The 15388-nt window shown below is 36.6% G+C and overlaps 1 protein-coding gene across 2 annotated transcripts; it reads right to left on the bottom strand.

Moving 5' to 3' along the window:
- Nucleotides 1-5770: 5770 nt before the first annotated feature.
- On the bottom strand, nucleotides 5771-13626 carry LOC106076825 (epithelial membrane protein 1-like). Of its 2 annotated transcripts, XM_013237644.2 has the most exons (6): nucleotides 13432-13625; nucleotides 12634-12784; nucleotides 12337-12442; nucleotides 11592-11701; nucleotides 7906-8055; nucleotides 5771-6137 (listed from the first exon to the last, which is right to left on the bottom strand). In XM_013237644.2, exons 3-6 carry the CDS (start codon nucleotides 12417-12419, stop codon nucleotides 5968-5970), a joined length of 513 nt encoding a protein of 170 aa, XP_013093098.2. In that variant the 5' UTR covers nucleotides 12420-12442; nucleotides 12634-12784; nucleotides 13432-13625; the 3' UTR covers nucleotides 5771-5967. The 2 variants fall into 2 exon arrangements, with proteins under 2 accessions (XP_013093098.2, XP_055878083.1); XM_056022108.1 differs by lacking the exon at nucleotides 12634-12784 and having other exon boundaries at nucleotides 13432-13626.
- Nucleotides 13627-15388: the final 1762 nt, after the last annotated feature.

Raw genomic sequence — 15388 nt, 5'->3', positions numbered from 1 at the left:
TTGGACCATAGCGCACCAAGCATGCCATATAAAAAAAGAGATTGGACCATAGCGCACCAAGCATGCATATAAAAAAAGAGATTGGACCATAGCGCACCAAGCATGCCATATAAAAAAAGAGATTGGACCATAGCGCACCAAGCATGCCATATAAAAAAAGAGATTGGACCATAGCGCACCAAGCATGCCATATAAAAAAAGAGATTGGACCATAGCGCACCAAGCATGCATATAAAAAAAGAGATTGGACCATAGCGCACCAAGCATGCCATATAAAAAAAGAGATTGGACCATAGCGCACCAAGCATGCCATATAAAAAGAGATTGGACCATAGCGCACCAAGCATGCCATATAAAAAAAGAGATTGGACCATAGCGCACCAAGCATGCCATATAAAAAAAGAGATTGGAACATAGCGCACCAAGCATGCCATATAAAAAAAGAGATTGGACCATAGCGCACCAAGCATGCATATAAAAAAAGAGATTGGACCGTAGCGCACCAAGCATGCCATATAAAAAAAGAGATTGGACCATAGCGCACCAAGCATGCATATAAAAAAAGAGATTGGACCATAGCACACCAAGCATGCCATATAAAAAAAGAGATTGGACCATAGCGCACCAAGCATGCCATATAAAAAAAGAGATTGGACCATAGCGCACCAAGCATGCATATAAAAAAAGAGATTGGACCATAACGCACCAAGCATGCCATATAAAAAAAGAGATTGGACCATAGCGCACCAAGCATGCCATATAAATAAAGAGATTGGACCATAGCGCACCAAGCATGCCATATAAAAAGCGATTGGACAATAGCGCACCAAGCATGCCATATAAAAAAAGAGATTGGACCATAGCGCACCAAGCATGCCATATAAAAAAAGAGATTGGACCATAGCGCACCAAGCATGCCATATAAAAAAAGAGATTGGAACATAGCGCACCAAGCATGCCATATAAAAGCATTTTCTTGAAAAAGTCACAGTCCAATTGCTGTTGCACTTCACGTCTTTTGTGATGTGGTGTTCATCTAGCAACTTCTCTCATGTGAGGCCAATCCTTGATACACATCTACGGTTACAGTTTTGGCATTTGTAATCATCAGCCTCATTTCTGGTGAGTTAACCATCTGCGATCTAGGACCCCCATGTCCTATCCTGTGCCTATTTTTTCCCTCCCAACTGTTGATGAAGTCTGAGCTATAACAAACTAAAGATAGCAAGGAGTAATCATTGTAACAAAGAATAACTTGTCAATATTGGAGTCGTTACATTAAAAAAAAAACGAATTGATCACCTCGAATTTAGGCACCTGATGTTATATAGGGAAAGGACGGTGTGATCTATGCTTTACCTAGTTTCAAATTAGTAGATTGAGAATTTGAGTTACAAGTTACAATATCAGTCCTGAAGTCGTAATAAAATGGACGATATAGCTGAGGCACACTTACTTTAGCATAAATTAAAATCAAGCAATAGAAAAAAAAAGATTAATTAAAAAAAAAACAAACACAGTTTATCTATGGGAAAGAAATACACAAATTCTAGCGTATAAAGAAGAAAAAGAAAAAAACATCATCAACAAATTTAAAGTGTAAGCAAGAAAAAGAAAAAAGAAAACGGACAAAAGTTGGACATCTCCATGGGCGCCCGCAGGGGTTGCAAGGTGGTACACTTGCACACACCCCCCCCCCCCCTGGATTCTGAGGAGCCAAATTCTAGCCACTTTTTTTGCACTATCAGATCAATTAAAATATAATCAGCAACTGAACAAGTTGTTCTTCCACTGGTGACTGGAGTACGTGCACCCCTCTGAATTCTAAGTAGCCACATTTTAGCCAGTTTTTTACACCTTCAAATCAATTACCTTCTGCTTGGAAGCAGCTTAACATGTAGTGCTTCCATTCAAATAAAGTTAATAATAAGGATAAGCTATTGTAGTAATAAACTGTAACAAGCTCATCTGTAGTTAATGTCCGACCATGTACGCTTGTAATTCAACTTCCTATAGCACGTTAGTCTTAACGATTTGTTTTCATTTGCATATAATTAATACGTATCATTATATCTAGTAAAGGCCTAGAATATGATAAAAGTATTTTTTTTTGTCTTGGAGCAAAAAACCTTGCCTTGTCTTTTGATTTGATATATGTGAAAATCTTTGAACAAGATTGAAGAGTGAAGTCATCTTGGTAAATGTATTTACGTCTTGCGGAGTTGCAGTCAGTGTTAGCGCTCAATAAAATAAAATAGCAGGTTAAACAGGTCCACCAGTTTGTGATAGAAGAGATATAAAAAAAAGTTCTTCCCATACCACCGAGTCAAAAACGTTGATTTGTACCAACGGAGCACTTGCAGCAGCTAGAAACCAAAATATACGAGCAGCAACAAAATGAATTAACTGCGTTTTCTTGGTATTTCGGTAATAAAATGCAGATATCTCTGGCATTGAACAGATGTGTTTGAGCGTTGGGTTTGTTGGTGGCGATTGTACGTGATAAGAATTCATTAGATTTGTCGTTGCTGTTTAGAGAGACGCACTGCCTGTGTCCAACTTCATTGTCAGCGAATACATTATGTACATTTTTCACATGGACAAACTACTCAAGACTACGATGGCTGCCCCGTGATGGGTAGTATTTAAAACTTTGTTCAGGCAAGGATTCGTGAAAAATATTCAAAAGCAGACATTGTCCGTAGCGAGTCCCACATACTTAAACTTATCATTGACCTGATTGCCATTACAGATATACGTAATGCTGCTGGTGTCATCCAGAAGATTATCTATTTCTTCCATAACAGTCCCAAGAGAGAATGTTGATGCTAAATTTACCTTTTTTGTGTGAGACACAATGGACTGAGAAATACGAATTCCTTCGCGCTTTAAGTCACAACTTTGAGAAGATCTTTGACTGTTTGGCGTATTTTAAAATACGGCTCTAAGTGAAACCTGACAAACTGAATATGCTTAATCTGTGCCTGCTTCTCATGTGTTTCTGATTTGTCTTTTAATTGTCACTTATTCATCTTTTCGTGAACCATTTTCCGTGATGTTGCTGTCTGTCCATCTTAGCATAAGTGGCCGCTTAACAGCAAATCAACAGTCCTATTAATGACATAAATACCAACTTGGCCATGTTGAGGAACACTTCAAGGATGGCATCTTGAGGGAGGCGAGACTGCTGGCAGGCAATCGGGGTATTGAGTTAGTGCTACCGAGAATTTGTAGTCGACAGACACACCGAGAAAAAAACATATGTTTGGTTTTCGGGAGTTATTACAGAACACGGTTTTACTCTACGTAACTTTGTTCGTTAGTTTCTATTCCAGCAATACTAATGCTTAGTTCAACTTGTTTTGGCTACATCCTAAAAGGATGCAAGAGCTGCAACATTATGAAGAATATCAGCACTGCAGATAAGCGTTCATCGCCGGCTTGTCCATCGCGACAAGAAGCAATTCAGTAGTCAAGTTATTGACAGTTTTGGCAGCATTTGCATTGTTTGTTTGATGGTACTGAGCTTCTCCATTAAGCAGTGACTTCAGTGTTTCTTGAACTGACTTGAACACTCCTAAACAAACAAATATACGTACACTGTCCCCTGTTGATTGTCGTTGGTTTGTAGCTCCCAAACAGCTAGTATAGCCTAATTTAAATGATGTAGGCTTACTTACCGACACAAGATCCAGCTGGACTAACCAGCCCAGTGTGCGGCCGAACATTATGGGTTGATATAGGTCTCAGCAGCCACACGAGAAGACACAAAACCACGATGGAGGAAATATATATAGGCCTGCCTACAAAATCAATGTCTACCAGGCGGTGATTTTCTCGTCCTTTCTTAATGAATCTGAGACATGGACATTATACAGAAAGCAAAGATGCTTGCGCTCTATCATGGACATACGGTTGCCAGACAGCACTACAAAAAGCGATGTCCTTGCGACCGCCGGTTTAGTCCGACAGTTACGCTGGGCAGGGCACGTATCCCGTATGGGAGACGAACGTATTCCAAAGGCAGTCTTATTTTGGTGAGCTAAAAGGTGGTCGACGTAACAGAGGCGCCCCACGGAAACGCTTCAAAGACCAGCTTAGGCGTAACTTGTCTATTATTCAATAACTTATGTCTGTATTATTGAATCACTTGAGTCTGTATTATTCAATCACTATAATAGTGTCTAAGAATTTTTCAATCACGTGTGTCTGTATTATTCTCATGCTTAATTTGTAATTTCATGTCATTAGTATAAACTATTATTCAATTACATATGTCTATGTATAAATGTTCGCTTGGACCTCTAATAAAGATTCTAAAGAAACTATAACAATAGTTTTCTAGAGCCTGGAAGCTATTTTTCCAACCAGAACGTTGTTCTTAGCAACTCAGTAGCAACACGCTTATTGATCACGTGATCATCAGTGCAAGAGTATGTAAATAAAAGCAGAATACCAGTCATGGTCAGTGGGGTGAGTAGGACGCCTGCAAACAGACCATGGTTACGCTACATCAATCATAGACTCCTATTGTTTACTAATAGTTCTAAGGCTTTTTTGTTTTCAGAAAATGAAGAGTGGAACTTGTCTTTGTTTTTTTTCTCCAAGAAAGCCAATGAAATAACGTAGGCCTGGAGGCTGTCACCATCTATATATAAAATGTTTGAATAACTGAAGTCGTTATTGTATTCAATGTACGCATTTATTCTTCTCGTTTCTATTATTCCTTTTGAAGTATCGATATTTATTTTGTAACTAGTATTTTATTCTCAGTTTTAAATAGCCAACAAAAGCCAACACCTAAAAATCGTATTATTTAGAATCTATTACGCTTTCATGATGGCCTCTCTATGATATTTGTACTCGCCAACATCGTCACAATCTAGGCCGTGTCGTGCACCATCATAAATGTCCGTAGATCTATTGGTCTTTACTTTAAATTGAATTCACCATTTTCTGTCATTATAACAAAGTGTTGAATTGGAGGCAAGACAGGCCTTGAAAGACAGACCTTGAAAGACAGACCTTGAAAGCTCAAGGTCAATGATAGTTCATGTTTTTATTAGTGCCAATCCACTCAGCTCCAATGGGTAGGGGGAAAAGTAAAGACGGTCGTTGTGCTGACCTCATGTCACCCTCGTAAACCGTGGGTCACAGCAAGGCCTGAAAGGGGTACTTTAACTTTATTGTTAGTTCAATTCAAACAATGAAGAGCCCTACCTTCAGAATGTTGATACTAACAAATTAATAGGTGATACGTAATTGCATTATTTAATACTAAAACGTAATCAACAGCATTTGTTTTCCCCCATTTAAGAATAATTTAAGATGTATTTTCATTTTCATACGACATTTAGCACTTAACATAAACTCGGAACGATACAATGCATAAAAAGGACCAGAAACCTTTATTTTAAAGTGATTTTGGAGTGGGTTAGATTTTGTACAATTGACGGAGCCGTCTGTGGACATAGTATTACTATCATTAGAGAATTGTATTGTTTGGTCCCTGGTTCGAACCCTGTTCCCAGCCATCCCATGCAGTCCTGCTGGAGCTTGGAGACAGGATGTAATAATCTTCCTTTCTGAAGGAACATACAAATCAAAACAAAATTTCAATAGGCTACTATTCACTTGTTAACAGCTGAAATGAAACAGGCCCAGCTTTTGCCGCATTACGTGAAACAGAAGATTTTTTTTATATTAAGAAACGTTTTAAATTTACAAACCCATTTGAAACATTTAGAAGAAAAATTAGAAACTCGTGCAATTTATAAAATAATATTTTAATACTTTAATAGCAACTGCGTTTTGGTACAATATAATTTGATGGCAATCTACACTGGTTCAATATTACATGGATATCTACATACGAAATTTTAAAAATATGAAATATTGGTCTATAGTAATGATGCAATCAACGATCTGAGCAATCACGTCATTTCCTGTCTGATGACCGGATGAACTTCACTTTAAACTGACGCCAATGTTTCCACGGCCACCTATCAACATGAAGAACCCACCAATCAGAGCCAAGATCAGAGCGCACACGGCCAGGGCGTAGGAGTAGCCAAATCTGCCAGGAAGGTCATCCTGCTTCGCGCCGAAAATGGCGACAGCAATCAGCCAACAGGCAGCTGTGAAAACAAATGTATTTTATTAGGATGCTTACTTTACTTCCTTAATTATTATTAATATTAAGTTAGTAATTTTGGTTATTAAATTTATGTTTGGTAGCTTAATTAGGTCAATGTCAACTATCCCAAGAGTCATAGCGAAACAACAAATAATATACATCTAACGGCAATTAAATAGGCGCCTACGCAATGCTTTAGTCCATTTTAGTTTCAGTAACTACAAACGCTTCTTGCTAAGGAAATAAGACCATGTCATAAAATGCCTGTTTCGTCTCCCCAATGGCGAAGTTTCAGATAAGTAGGCTAATCTATTAATTGCTACTTTTCTGATGCATCCGATGTAGAGAAATCAAAATAATTATATTTTTTTAAAGCAAATTGTTTTTGCACTTTTAGCACCGCAGAATCAAATTTTACCTGAAGTCATTTTCATGATTTTTCTAACATGGTTTTTCTAACAAGCATATGTCAAACTAGCGTCCTTGACCTTCTGTCTATGCCAAACTCTCCGACTCTTTCGTTTTGTTTCGTTTTATTTATTTACTTTCAATTCTCTTTTGGTCTAAACTCGTCTCCACATTTCTCCACATCGCGTTGTCTACTTTTCCTCTTTATGTATTTAAAAAAAAAAAGAAGACAAAGATATTAACCGGATGTAGAAAATGTAAAAGAGCTGATGACTGATTAAGTTAATTATGAAAATCGACTGTTTATATAATCTAAAAAGAGCGTTATTAAAAATGATTGCCGTAATTAGAAATGTCTCGATATATTTTGGTGCAATTAATCTAGACTTTTTAAGTAAATGACCTTAAGGGATGGGATGTGCGGTGATTGAGTGGTTAAGCGCTTGGCTTCCAAATCCGTGGTCCTGTGTTCAAATTTGGGCGAAGACTGGTTTTTTAGTGCGCCCTGGAATCTAATGGGTACCTGACATAAGTTGAAAGAGACAAGGTCGTTGTGCTGGCCACATGACACCCCGCTCATTAACCAAAGAAACAGATGACCTTATCTGTCCTATAGGTCACAAGGTCTGAAAGGGGAACAACTTTTACTTACAGTTGACAATATGGATTATCTACTTGGCGTGCGAGTTTGACCAGCGTGATTTTCTGTTTAAAATTATCTCGAAAAAAAAAGTTGTAAACTAATGACCAACGCAATCGTACTATCTATACTGAATACATGACATATTTTTGACCATATAGCAACCTTCACATTAATTTCTCACTACACAATTTAACTAAACTTGTGTAGGCTACTTTAAGTCGATTAAATTATTTCTTCTCCGTTCCACTTTAAACTTATACATTATAGATTAAAAATTATTTTTTTTAACTTTTTAAATATTTCCAGTTTTACTCTTATAAATGGTGATTCAAACAAAGTGTTTTTTTTCTTTTTTTTTCTTTCGTTTTAAATGATTGTTTTGTTTCTTCAAATTTCTTTTTTTTTTCTTAATTTCCAATTTTTACGTCACACTTTTTCGTTTCTTCAATTTTGGCTCTCAATCTTTCGTTGACGGGAACTCCACAGGTTTGTAGGAGCGTCACGTCTGCTGATCATGTCAACAAGTGAATGGAAATCTGTTTTCTACTTTCGACATTCACCGCTTTCACTAGAAGGTACGTGTTATTAAAATTGGCACACTTGTGCACACGATTAGTACCAGCACTTATTTTACCCCTGACCTTTCACCCCTTTTAGCATCGCTTTTTAAAAGTGGAAAAAAAAACCTGGATAGGATTATGTGAATATTATAACGTACCTGACAGAAAGAGAGTAATGGCGGCGCCAATGCCTGCTTCAATATTCCCTTTACAACTGCTACTAAACATGTACAAATTGATCAGCAGGAATCCAACATTCAAAGCCATGAAACCAAAAATAGCAAAAGCTTGGACAGCATTAATATCGTCTGAAATAAACAATGTAGGAAAAATCATGAAGACCGGAAGATCAATTTCAGTTAAGCAATTCAAAATTAATGCTAACTTTGCTAACTGATATTTTCACGTTAAATTTGTGTTTAACTTTAATTTGCTAACTGGTTTAATCATAATGATATATAATCGCATAGAGTACTGTTTTTTTTTTCTAACCAAATCCTTGGAAGGACAAAAGTTTCTTACAAGTATAATAGTTTGAGTGGGGGCGCGGTGGCTGAGTGGTCAATATACTTAATTACATAGGAAAACAAATGACAGTTACAATGGAACTCAAGGAAATTAGGTAACAACTGGAATCGTGTACTGTAAACCTTATCTGTAAATACGACATCAATAAAGATAAAAAAAAAAAAAAAAATTTAAAAGGCAGACGTCTCTTCATTTGCAATCAGATCTACAAAGGTCACTTCATTTGCAATCAGATCTACAAAGGTCACTTCATTTGCAATCAGATCTACAAAGGTCACTTCATTTGCAATCAGATCTACAAAGGTCACTTCATTTGCAATCAGATCTACAAAGGTCACTTCATTTGCAATCAGATCTACAAAGGTCACTTCATTTACAAAGTTGCACGAATTTAACACGATGTCTAGAAACTCCACCTTAAACATCTCTAAATACATCTAAGAAAACATCTAGAAACTCCACCTAAAACATCTGCAAATACATCTAAGAAAACATCTAGAAACTCCACCATAAACATCTCTAAATACATCTAAGAAAACATCTAGAAACTCCACCTAAAACATCTGCAAATACATCTAAGAAAACATCTAGAAACTCCACCTTAAACATCTCTAAATACATCTAAAAAAAAATATAGAAACTCCACCTAAAACATCTGCAAATACATCTAAGAAAACATCTAGAAACTCCACCTAAAACATCTGCAAATACATCTAAGAAAACATCTAGAAACTCCACCTAAAACATCTGCAAATACATCTAAGAAAACATCTAGAAACTCCACCTAAAACATCTGCAAATACATCTAAGAAAACATCTAGAAACTCCACCTAAAACATCTGCAAATACATCCAAGAAAACATCTAGAAACTCCACCTAAAACATCTGCAAATACATCTAAGAAAACATCTAGAAACTCCACCTAAAACATCTGCAAATACATCTAAGAAAACATCTAGAAACTCCACCTAAAACATCTGCAAATACATCTAAGAAAACATCTAGAAACTCCACCTAAAACATCTGCAAATACATCTAAGAAAACATTTAGAAACTCCACCTAAAACATTTGCAAATACATCTAAGAAAACATCTAGAAACTCCACCTAAAACATCTGCAAATACATCTAAGAAAACATCTAGAAACTCCACCTAAAACATCTGCAAATACATCTAAGAAAACATCTAGAAACTCCACCTAAAACATCTGCAAATACATCTAAGAAAACATCTAGAAACTCCACCTTAAACATCTCTAAATACATCTAAGAAAACATCTAGAAACTCCACCTAAAACATCTGCAAATACATCTAAGAAAACATCTAGAAACTCCACTTTAAACATCTGCAAATACATCTAAGAAAACATCTAGAAACTCCACCTAAAACATCTGCAAATACATCTAAGAAAACATCTAGAAACTCCACCTAAAACATCTGCAAATACATCTAAGAAAACATCTAGAAACTCCACCTAAAACATCTGCAAATACATCCAAGAAAACATCTAGAAACTCCACCTTAAACATCTGCAAATACATCTAAGAAAACATCTAGAAACTCCACCTAAAACATCTGCAAATACATCTAAGAAAACATCTAGAAACTCCACCTAAAACATCTGCAAATACATCCAAGAAAACATCTAGAAACTCCACCTTAAACATCTGCAAATACATCTAAGAAAACATCTAGAAACTCCACCTAAAACATCTGCAAATACATCTAAGAAAACATCTAGAAACTCCACCTAAAACATCTGCAAATACATCTAAGAAAACATCTAGAAACTCCACCTAAAACATCTGCAAATACATCTAAGAAAACATCTAGAAACTCCACCTAAAACATCTGCAAATACATCCAAGAAAACATCTAGAAACTCCACCTTAAACATCTGCAAATACATCTAAGAAAACATCTAGAAACTCCACCTTAAACATCTGCAAATACATCTAAGAAAACATCTAGAAACTCCACCTAAAATATCTGCAAATACATTTTAGAAAACATCTAGAAACTCCACCTAAAACATCTGCAAATACATCTAAGAAAACATCTAGAAACTCCACCTAAAACATCTGCAAATACATCTAAGAAAACATCTAGAAACTCCACCTAAAACATCTGCAAATACATCTAAGAAAACATCTAGAAACTCCACCTAAAACATCTGCAAATACATCTAAGAAAACATCTAGAAACTCCACCTTAAACATCTGCAAATACATCTAAGAAAACATCTAGAAACTCCACCTAAAACATCTGCAAATACATCTAAGAAAACATCTAGAAACTCCACCTAAAACATCTGCAAATACATCCAAGAAAACATCTAGAAACTCCACCTAAAACATCTGCAAATACATCTAAGAAAACATCTAGAAACTCCACCTAAAACATCTGCAAATACATCTAAGAAAACATCTAGAAACTCCACCTAAAACATCTGCAAATACATCCAAGAAAACATCTAGAAACTCCACCTAAAACATCTGCAAATACATCTAAGAAAACATCTAGAAACTCCACCTAAAACATCTGCAAATACATCTAAGAAAACATCTAGAAACTCCACCTAAAACATCTGCAAATACATCTAAGAAAACATCTAGAAACTCCACCTAAAACATCTGCAAATACATCCAAGAAAACATCTAGAAACTCCACCTAAAACATCTGCAAATACATCTAAGAAAACATCTAGAAACTCCACCTAAAACATCTGCAAATACATCTAAGAAAACATCTAGAAACTCCACCTAAAACATCTGCAAATACATCTAAGAAAACATCTAGAAACTCCACCTAAAACATCTGCAAATACATCCAAGAAAACATCTAGAAACTCCACCTTAAACATCTGCAAATACATCTAAGAAAACATCTAGAAACTCCACCTAAAATATCTGCAAATACATCTAAGAAAACATCTAGAAACTCCACCTAAAACATCTGCAAATACATCTAAGAAAACATCTAGAAACTCCACCTAAAACATCTGCAAATACATCTAAGAAAACATCTAGAAACTCCACCTAAAACATCTGCAAATACATCTAAGAAAACATCTAGAAACTCCACCTAAAACATCTGCAAATACATCTAAGAAAACATCTAGAAACTCCACCTTAAACATCTGCAAATACATCTAAGAAAACATCTAGAAACTCCACCTAAAACATCTGCAAATACATCTAAGAAATCTACAAATGACACAAAGCTATTTCATTCACACACACACAAACACACACACAAGCATCGCCTCATCCACAACCACATCCACCTCCGTTCTGAAATGACCAACTAAAACTACCATCTGGGTTCCCGTCATTCATGACACTGCAGCTTTTATTCCGGCACGTTCTCCAGAGTCCGATGTACTCCTCCCCCACATACCAGGAAGTAGTGCAGAAGGCGATCCAGCTGTGGAGAATGACAATGTCATGAAATGTCAGGGGAAAGAGTAACCAGCTATTTAGTCCAAGGAACATAATGTATTTAAACAAATTATTTTTAGAGTTTCTCAGTTACTTTAAAACCCAAACTTCGCACAATATTTGGTGATTTTTTTTTTAATCTGGAAGAGTTCTGCAATGCCATGGGTATATAAAAAGACATGGGAGGCGCTGTGGCTGAGCGGCAAAGCACTTGTATTCCGAACCGGGGGTCCCGGGTTCGAGTCCTAGCGAAGACTGGGATTTTAAATTTCGCAATCTTAGGGCGCCTCATAGTCCATCCAATTTTAATGGGTATCTAACATTAATTGGGGAAAAGTAAAGGCAGTTGGTCGTTGTGTTGGCCACATGACACCCCCATTAACCGTAGGTCACGGAAACAGATGCCCTTTAGATCATCTGCCCTATGAACCACAAGGTCTGAAAGGGGATTTTTACCTTTTTATATAAATAGACCTAGTGTACGGTATTAAGATTATAATTATTGATATTCATACATTCTTTAAACTATGGAATCATTTTTGTGAATTTTTCACACAGTACAATTAATTTAAAAAATCAAATTTGTAAACAAAGCGCAGATTACTGGGTAACAAGACTTACTTGACGACAACAGCTAAAAGTATAAGAAAGAAAACGATCTTGGTTGCTATGTTAGCTCCCATGAATCCATCCACGATTGCCATTTTTTCACCAGGCAGGTAATAAACTTTTGGGGGAAAAAAAGTGAAACAATCACAAACTTAGCAATACGCCAATAAAGAACAGACTAACCATTACACTAATAAATATATAGCTTTTATATAAATAAATATATAGCTTTTACTTTTATAGTGCTACTTTCATGCTGATAGCATGCTCAGAGTGCTATTTTCATTCATTATGTTGGGGAAGGGGTACCTGGGAGGTTTTCCGTGCTGCCTTTAGGCGCTCAGTAAACAACTCTGATCGAGTCTGGTGTCGAACCTCTAGCCTCCTTCAAAGGTAACCAAGCCAAGCCAAGTTCAAGCGTACGTGTCCTCTCGACCGCGCAAACTATCCAATACACTAGCTAGGAACAAACTAACCAATGTATAAATTGTTTAGAAATGAGACTAAAATTTAAAATTCTAAAATTCCATTTAGAGAATCTTGAGTTTCTGTAAAGGTTTTCTATATGAAATGGTTGTGGAAATTTGTCGAAACTTGAATAGGGAGATACAGATGTGGGGAATGTAAAGGATTCTGGTAAATCGAATTCTATTTTATTATTAATGTTTTGACTTTGGTTTTAAACTGAATGAAGCTTTTGATTTTAGTATTTTTAAAGCACTCAAAGATAAGTTTTGACTGACATGGCTCTCTATATCCACAAGAATAGCAATGCTATGGCTAAAAGAATTGCTAGCAACCATAAAACCTCTATGTACACTATATAATAGATGTCTTGTATCTTCTCTGATATTATATTATTATATTATAATGGTTTATGGTGTTTGATAATATGCGAATACTCGACAATTTCTGTCGTTTTGATTGTCCACTACATAGCGTAACATTAATAATGTAGGGTTACAACACATCTCGGAAAAACGATTTTATTCCTTTCGAATCCACCTGGCTCTCTTGTAAAATAAATTATTATACACAATATAGAATTTGTTTTAGGATAGGTCTGACTACTCTAGACTATTCAAAATTCAGTACGGTTAAACCTACCTGAGACCTTCACTAAACTGTCGAGGACTCTTGTATGTGATGATCTGTTACAGTCCAGCTACCTGACTGTTACACACAAAGCTGTAGGCTGTGTCCAGTGATCCATTGACCAGTATATTTTTCAATGTAGAGTGACGAACTCAGTGGACACACCAACATAATAACAGGAATGCGGACAGTGCCCTTTGTTGTCGTATGTGTGATAACTATTCATTGACTGGCCCAGTGACCCATGAGATGGCTAGGGAGGGGGGAGGGACACACTCGTTTCTCTACCAACACGTAGAAATGCTGAGATCAGACGCATACATGTTACAATCAACCAACCGAGTAAGTCCTTTATGGGCAAGAGTCGGACCAGTGCATTAAGTCTTGGGCTGTGAAAAAAAGGAAAGAGGGTCACTGTATTTTTTTTTTCACAGCTGTACATGTTGTTGTTTTCTCTGACTCTGTACACATATGCACCTCTGAGTCCACTCAGCTCTAATGGGTACCTGACATTAGTTGGGGAAAAGAAAAGGTGGTCGGTCGGTTGTGCTGGCTATATGGCATCCTCGTTAACCGTTGGGAAAAACAACAACAACAAAAAAACAACAGATGACCTTAACATCATCTGCCCATGTAGACCGCATGGTCTGAAAGGGGAACTTACAAATGTGGAAAGTCGTGACTGATCTCCCCTTACCTAGTACACAAAATCTTGTCAAAACTTTCCAGTGTGTAATAGTCCGTACTCCCATTTCTCTAGCTCAGCCTATGAGTATAAATCTGCGTCAAAACTTACAAAAACATGTTACGTGTTTTTCCGAAAAATTGTAGACTGTTTGGTTTTGTAGACTAACTTTCCCGTTCACCAGCTCTGCCAGCAGTAGATATTTTCTCAGAGGATACCTACAAGACAAACTCTGCTGTATGGCACTTAAGATAATCACCGAGAAGCCATTGAAAGAAAAATGTAAATTACTAAAAGATGAACAATCTATTTGTTAATTATCTCATGGCTTTAAAAAATTGATTTAGGCCTAAATTTGTATTTTAAAAAATCTCAATGTCTTTCAGGAATGCAGTTGAACGCTTAATATTTTAGTCGATATTTATTACCATGGCTGGACTTGCCATTTGGACATTTAGGCGAATGCCTGGTGGGCCGGTACCTATATGGGCCAGAGGGGCCGTCGACAAATGGTCCGTATTATTTTGTAAAAGGTTGTGTAATTTGTATCTTACAAATGACGGACGTCGTGAGTGATCTTTCCTTATCTTCTATAAAATATCCTTTCAAAACTTTACAGTGTAATAACACATTTAAAAAACAATACTTATACCCATACAACGAGCATATTGTCTGCTTCTATCCCATGATATGCTTATATATAATAGAACATAATATACAATTGGTTGTATTATGTATCTTTCTGTTCTCACAGACACACTGAGTGCGCCTAGGCTACGTTTTTTTTAATATAAAGCTTATTATTTATTTATTTCTTTTTTCTAGGCTGATTCCTGGGCATCCAAATGTACCATTGTCATTCTTCCTGGGCATCCAAATGTACCATTGTCATTCTTTCTGGGCATCCAAATGTACCATTGTCATTCTTCCTGGGCATCCAAATGTACCATTGTCATTCTTCCTGGGCATCCAAATGTACCATTGTCATTCTTCCTGGGCATCCAAATGTACCATTGTCATTCTTCCTGGGCATCCAAATGTACCATTGTCATTCTTCCTGGGCATCCAAATGTACCATTGTCATTCTTCCTGGGCATGCAAATGTACCATTGTCATTCTTCCTGGGCATCCAAATGTACCATTGTCATTCTTCCGACTTTAGCGTCATCCAATGAAACGTTTGGCCTTTCCCTAGGCTCCAACTCAGTTGAACACATAGGCCAAAAGGAAAACCAAAGTTGGTATTCAAAGTTCACACCTGAAGGTGGTGTTATAAACTGTGAA

Source organism: Biomphalaria glabrata, chromosome 2, assembly GCF_947242115.1.
Source record: "Biomphalaria glabrata chromosome 2, xgBioGlab47.1, whole genome shotgun sequence".
NCBI lineage: Eukaryota > Metazoa > Mollusca > Gastropoda > Planorbidae > Biomphalaria > Biomphalaria glabrata.
This window is presented reverse-complemented; position numbering and strand designations above follow the sequence as displayed.

What these genes read in the sequence shown, in the direction of transcription:
- LOC106076825 (XM_056022108.1), bottom strand. Translation starts at nt 12,419, where the DNA reads ATGGCAATCGTGGATGGATTCATGGGAGCTAACATAGCAACCAAGATC. An exon ending in CTTTTAGCTGTTGTCGTCAA is followed by an intron (nt 11,702 to 12,336) that starts GTAAGTCTTGTT and finishes CATTCTCCACAG; the next exon opens with CTGGATCGCCTTCTGCACTA. An exon ending in GAATGACGGGAACCCAGATG is followed by an intron (nt 8,056 to 11,591) that starts GTAGTTTTAGTT and finishes TGTTTATTTCAG; the next exon opens with ACGATATTAATGCTGTCCAA.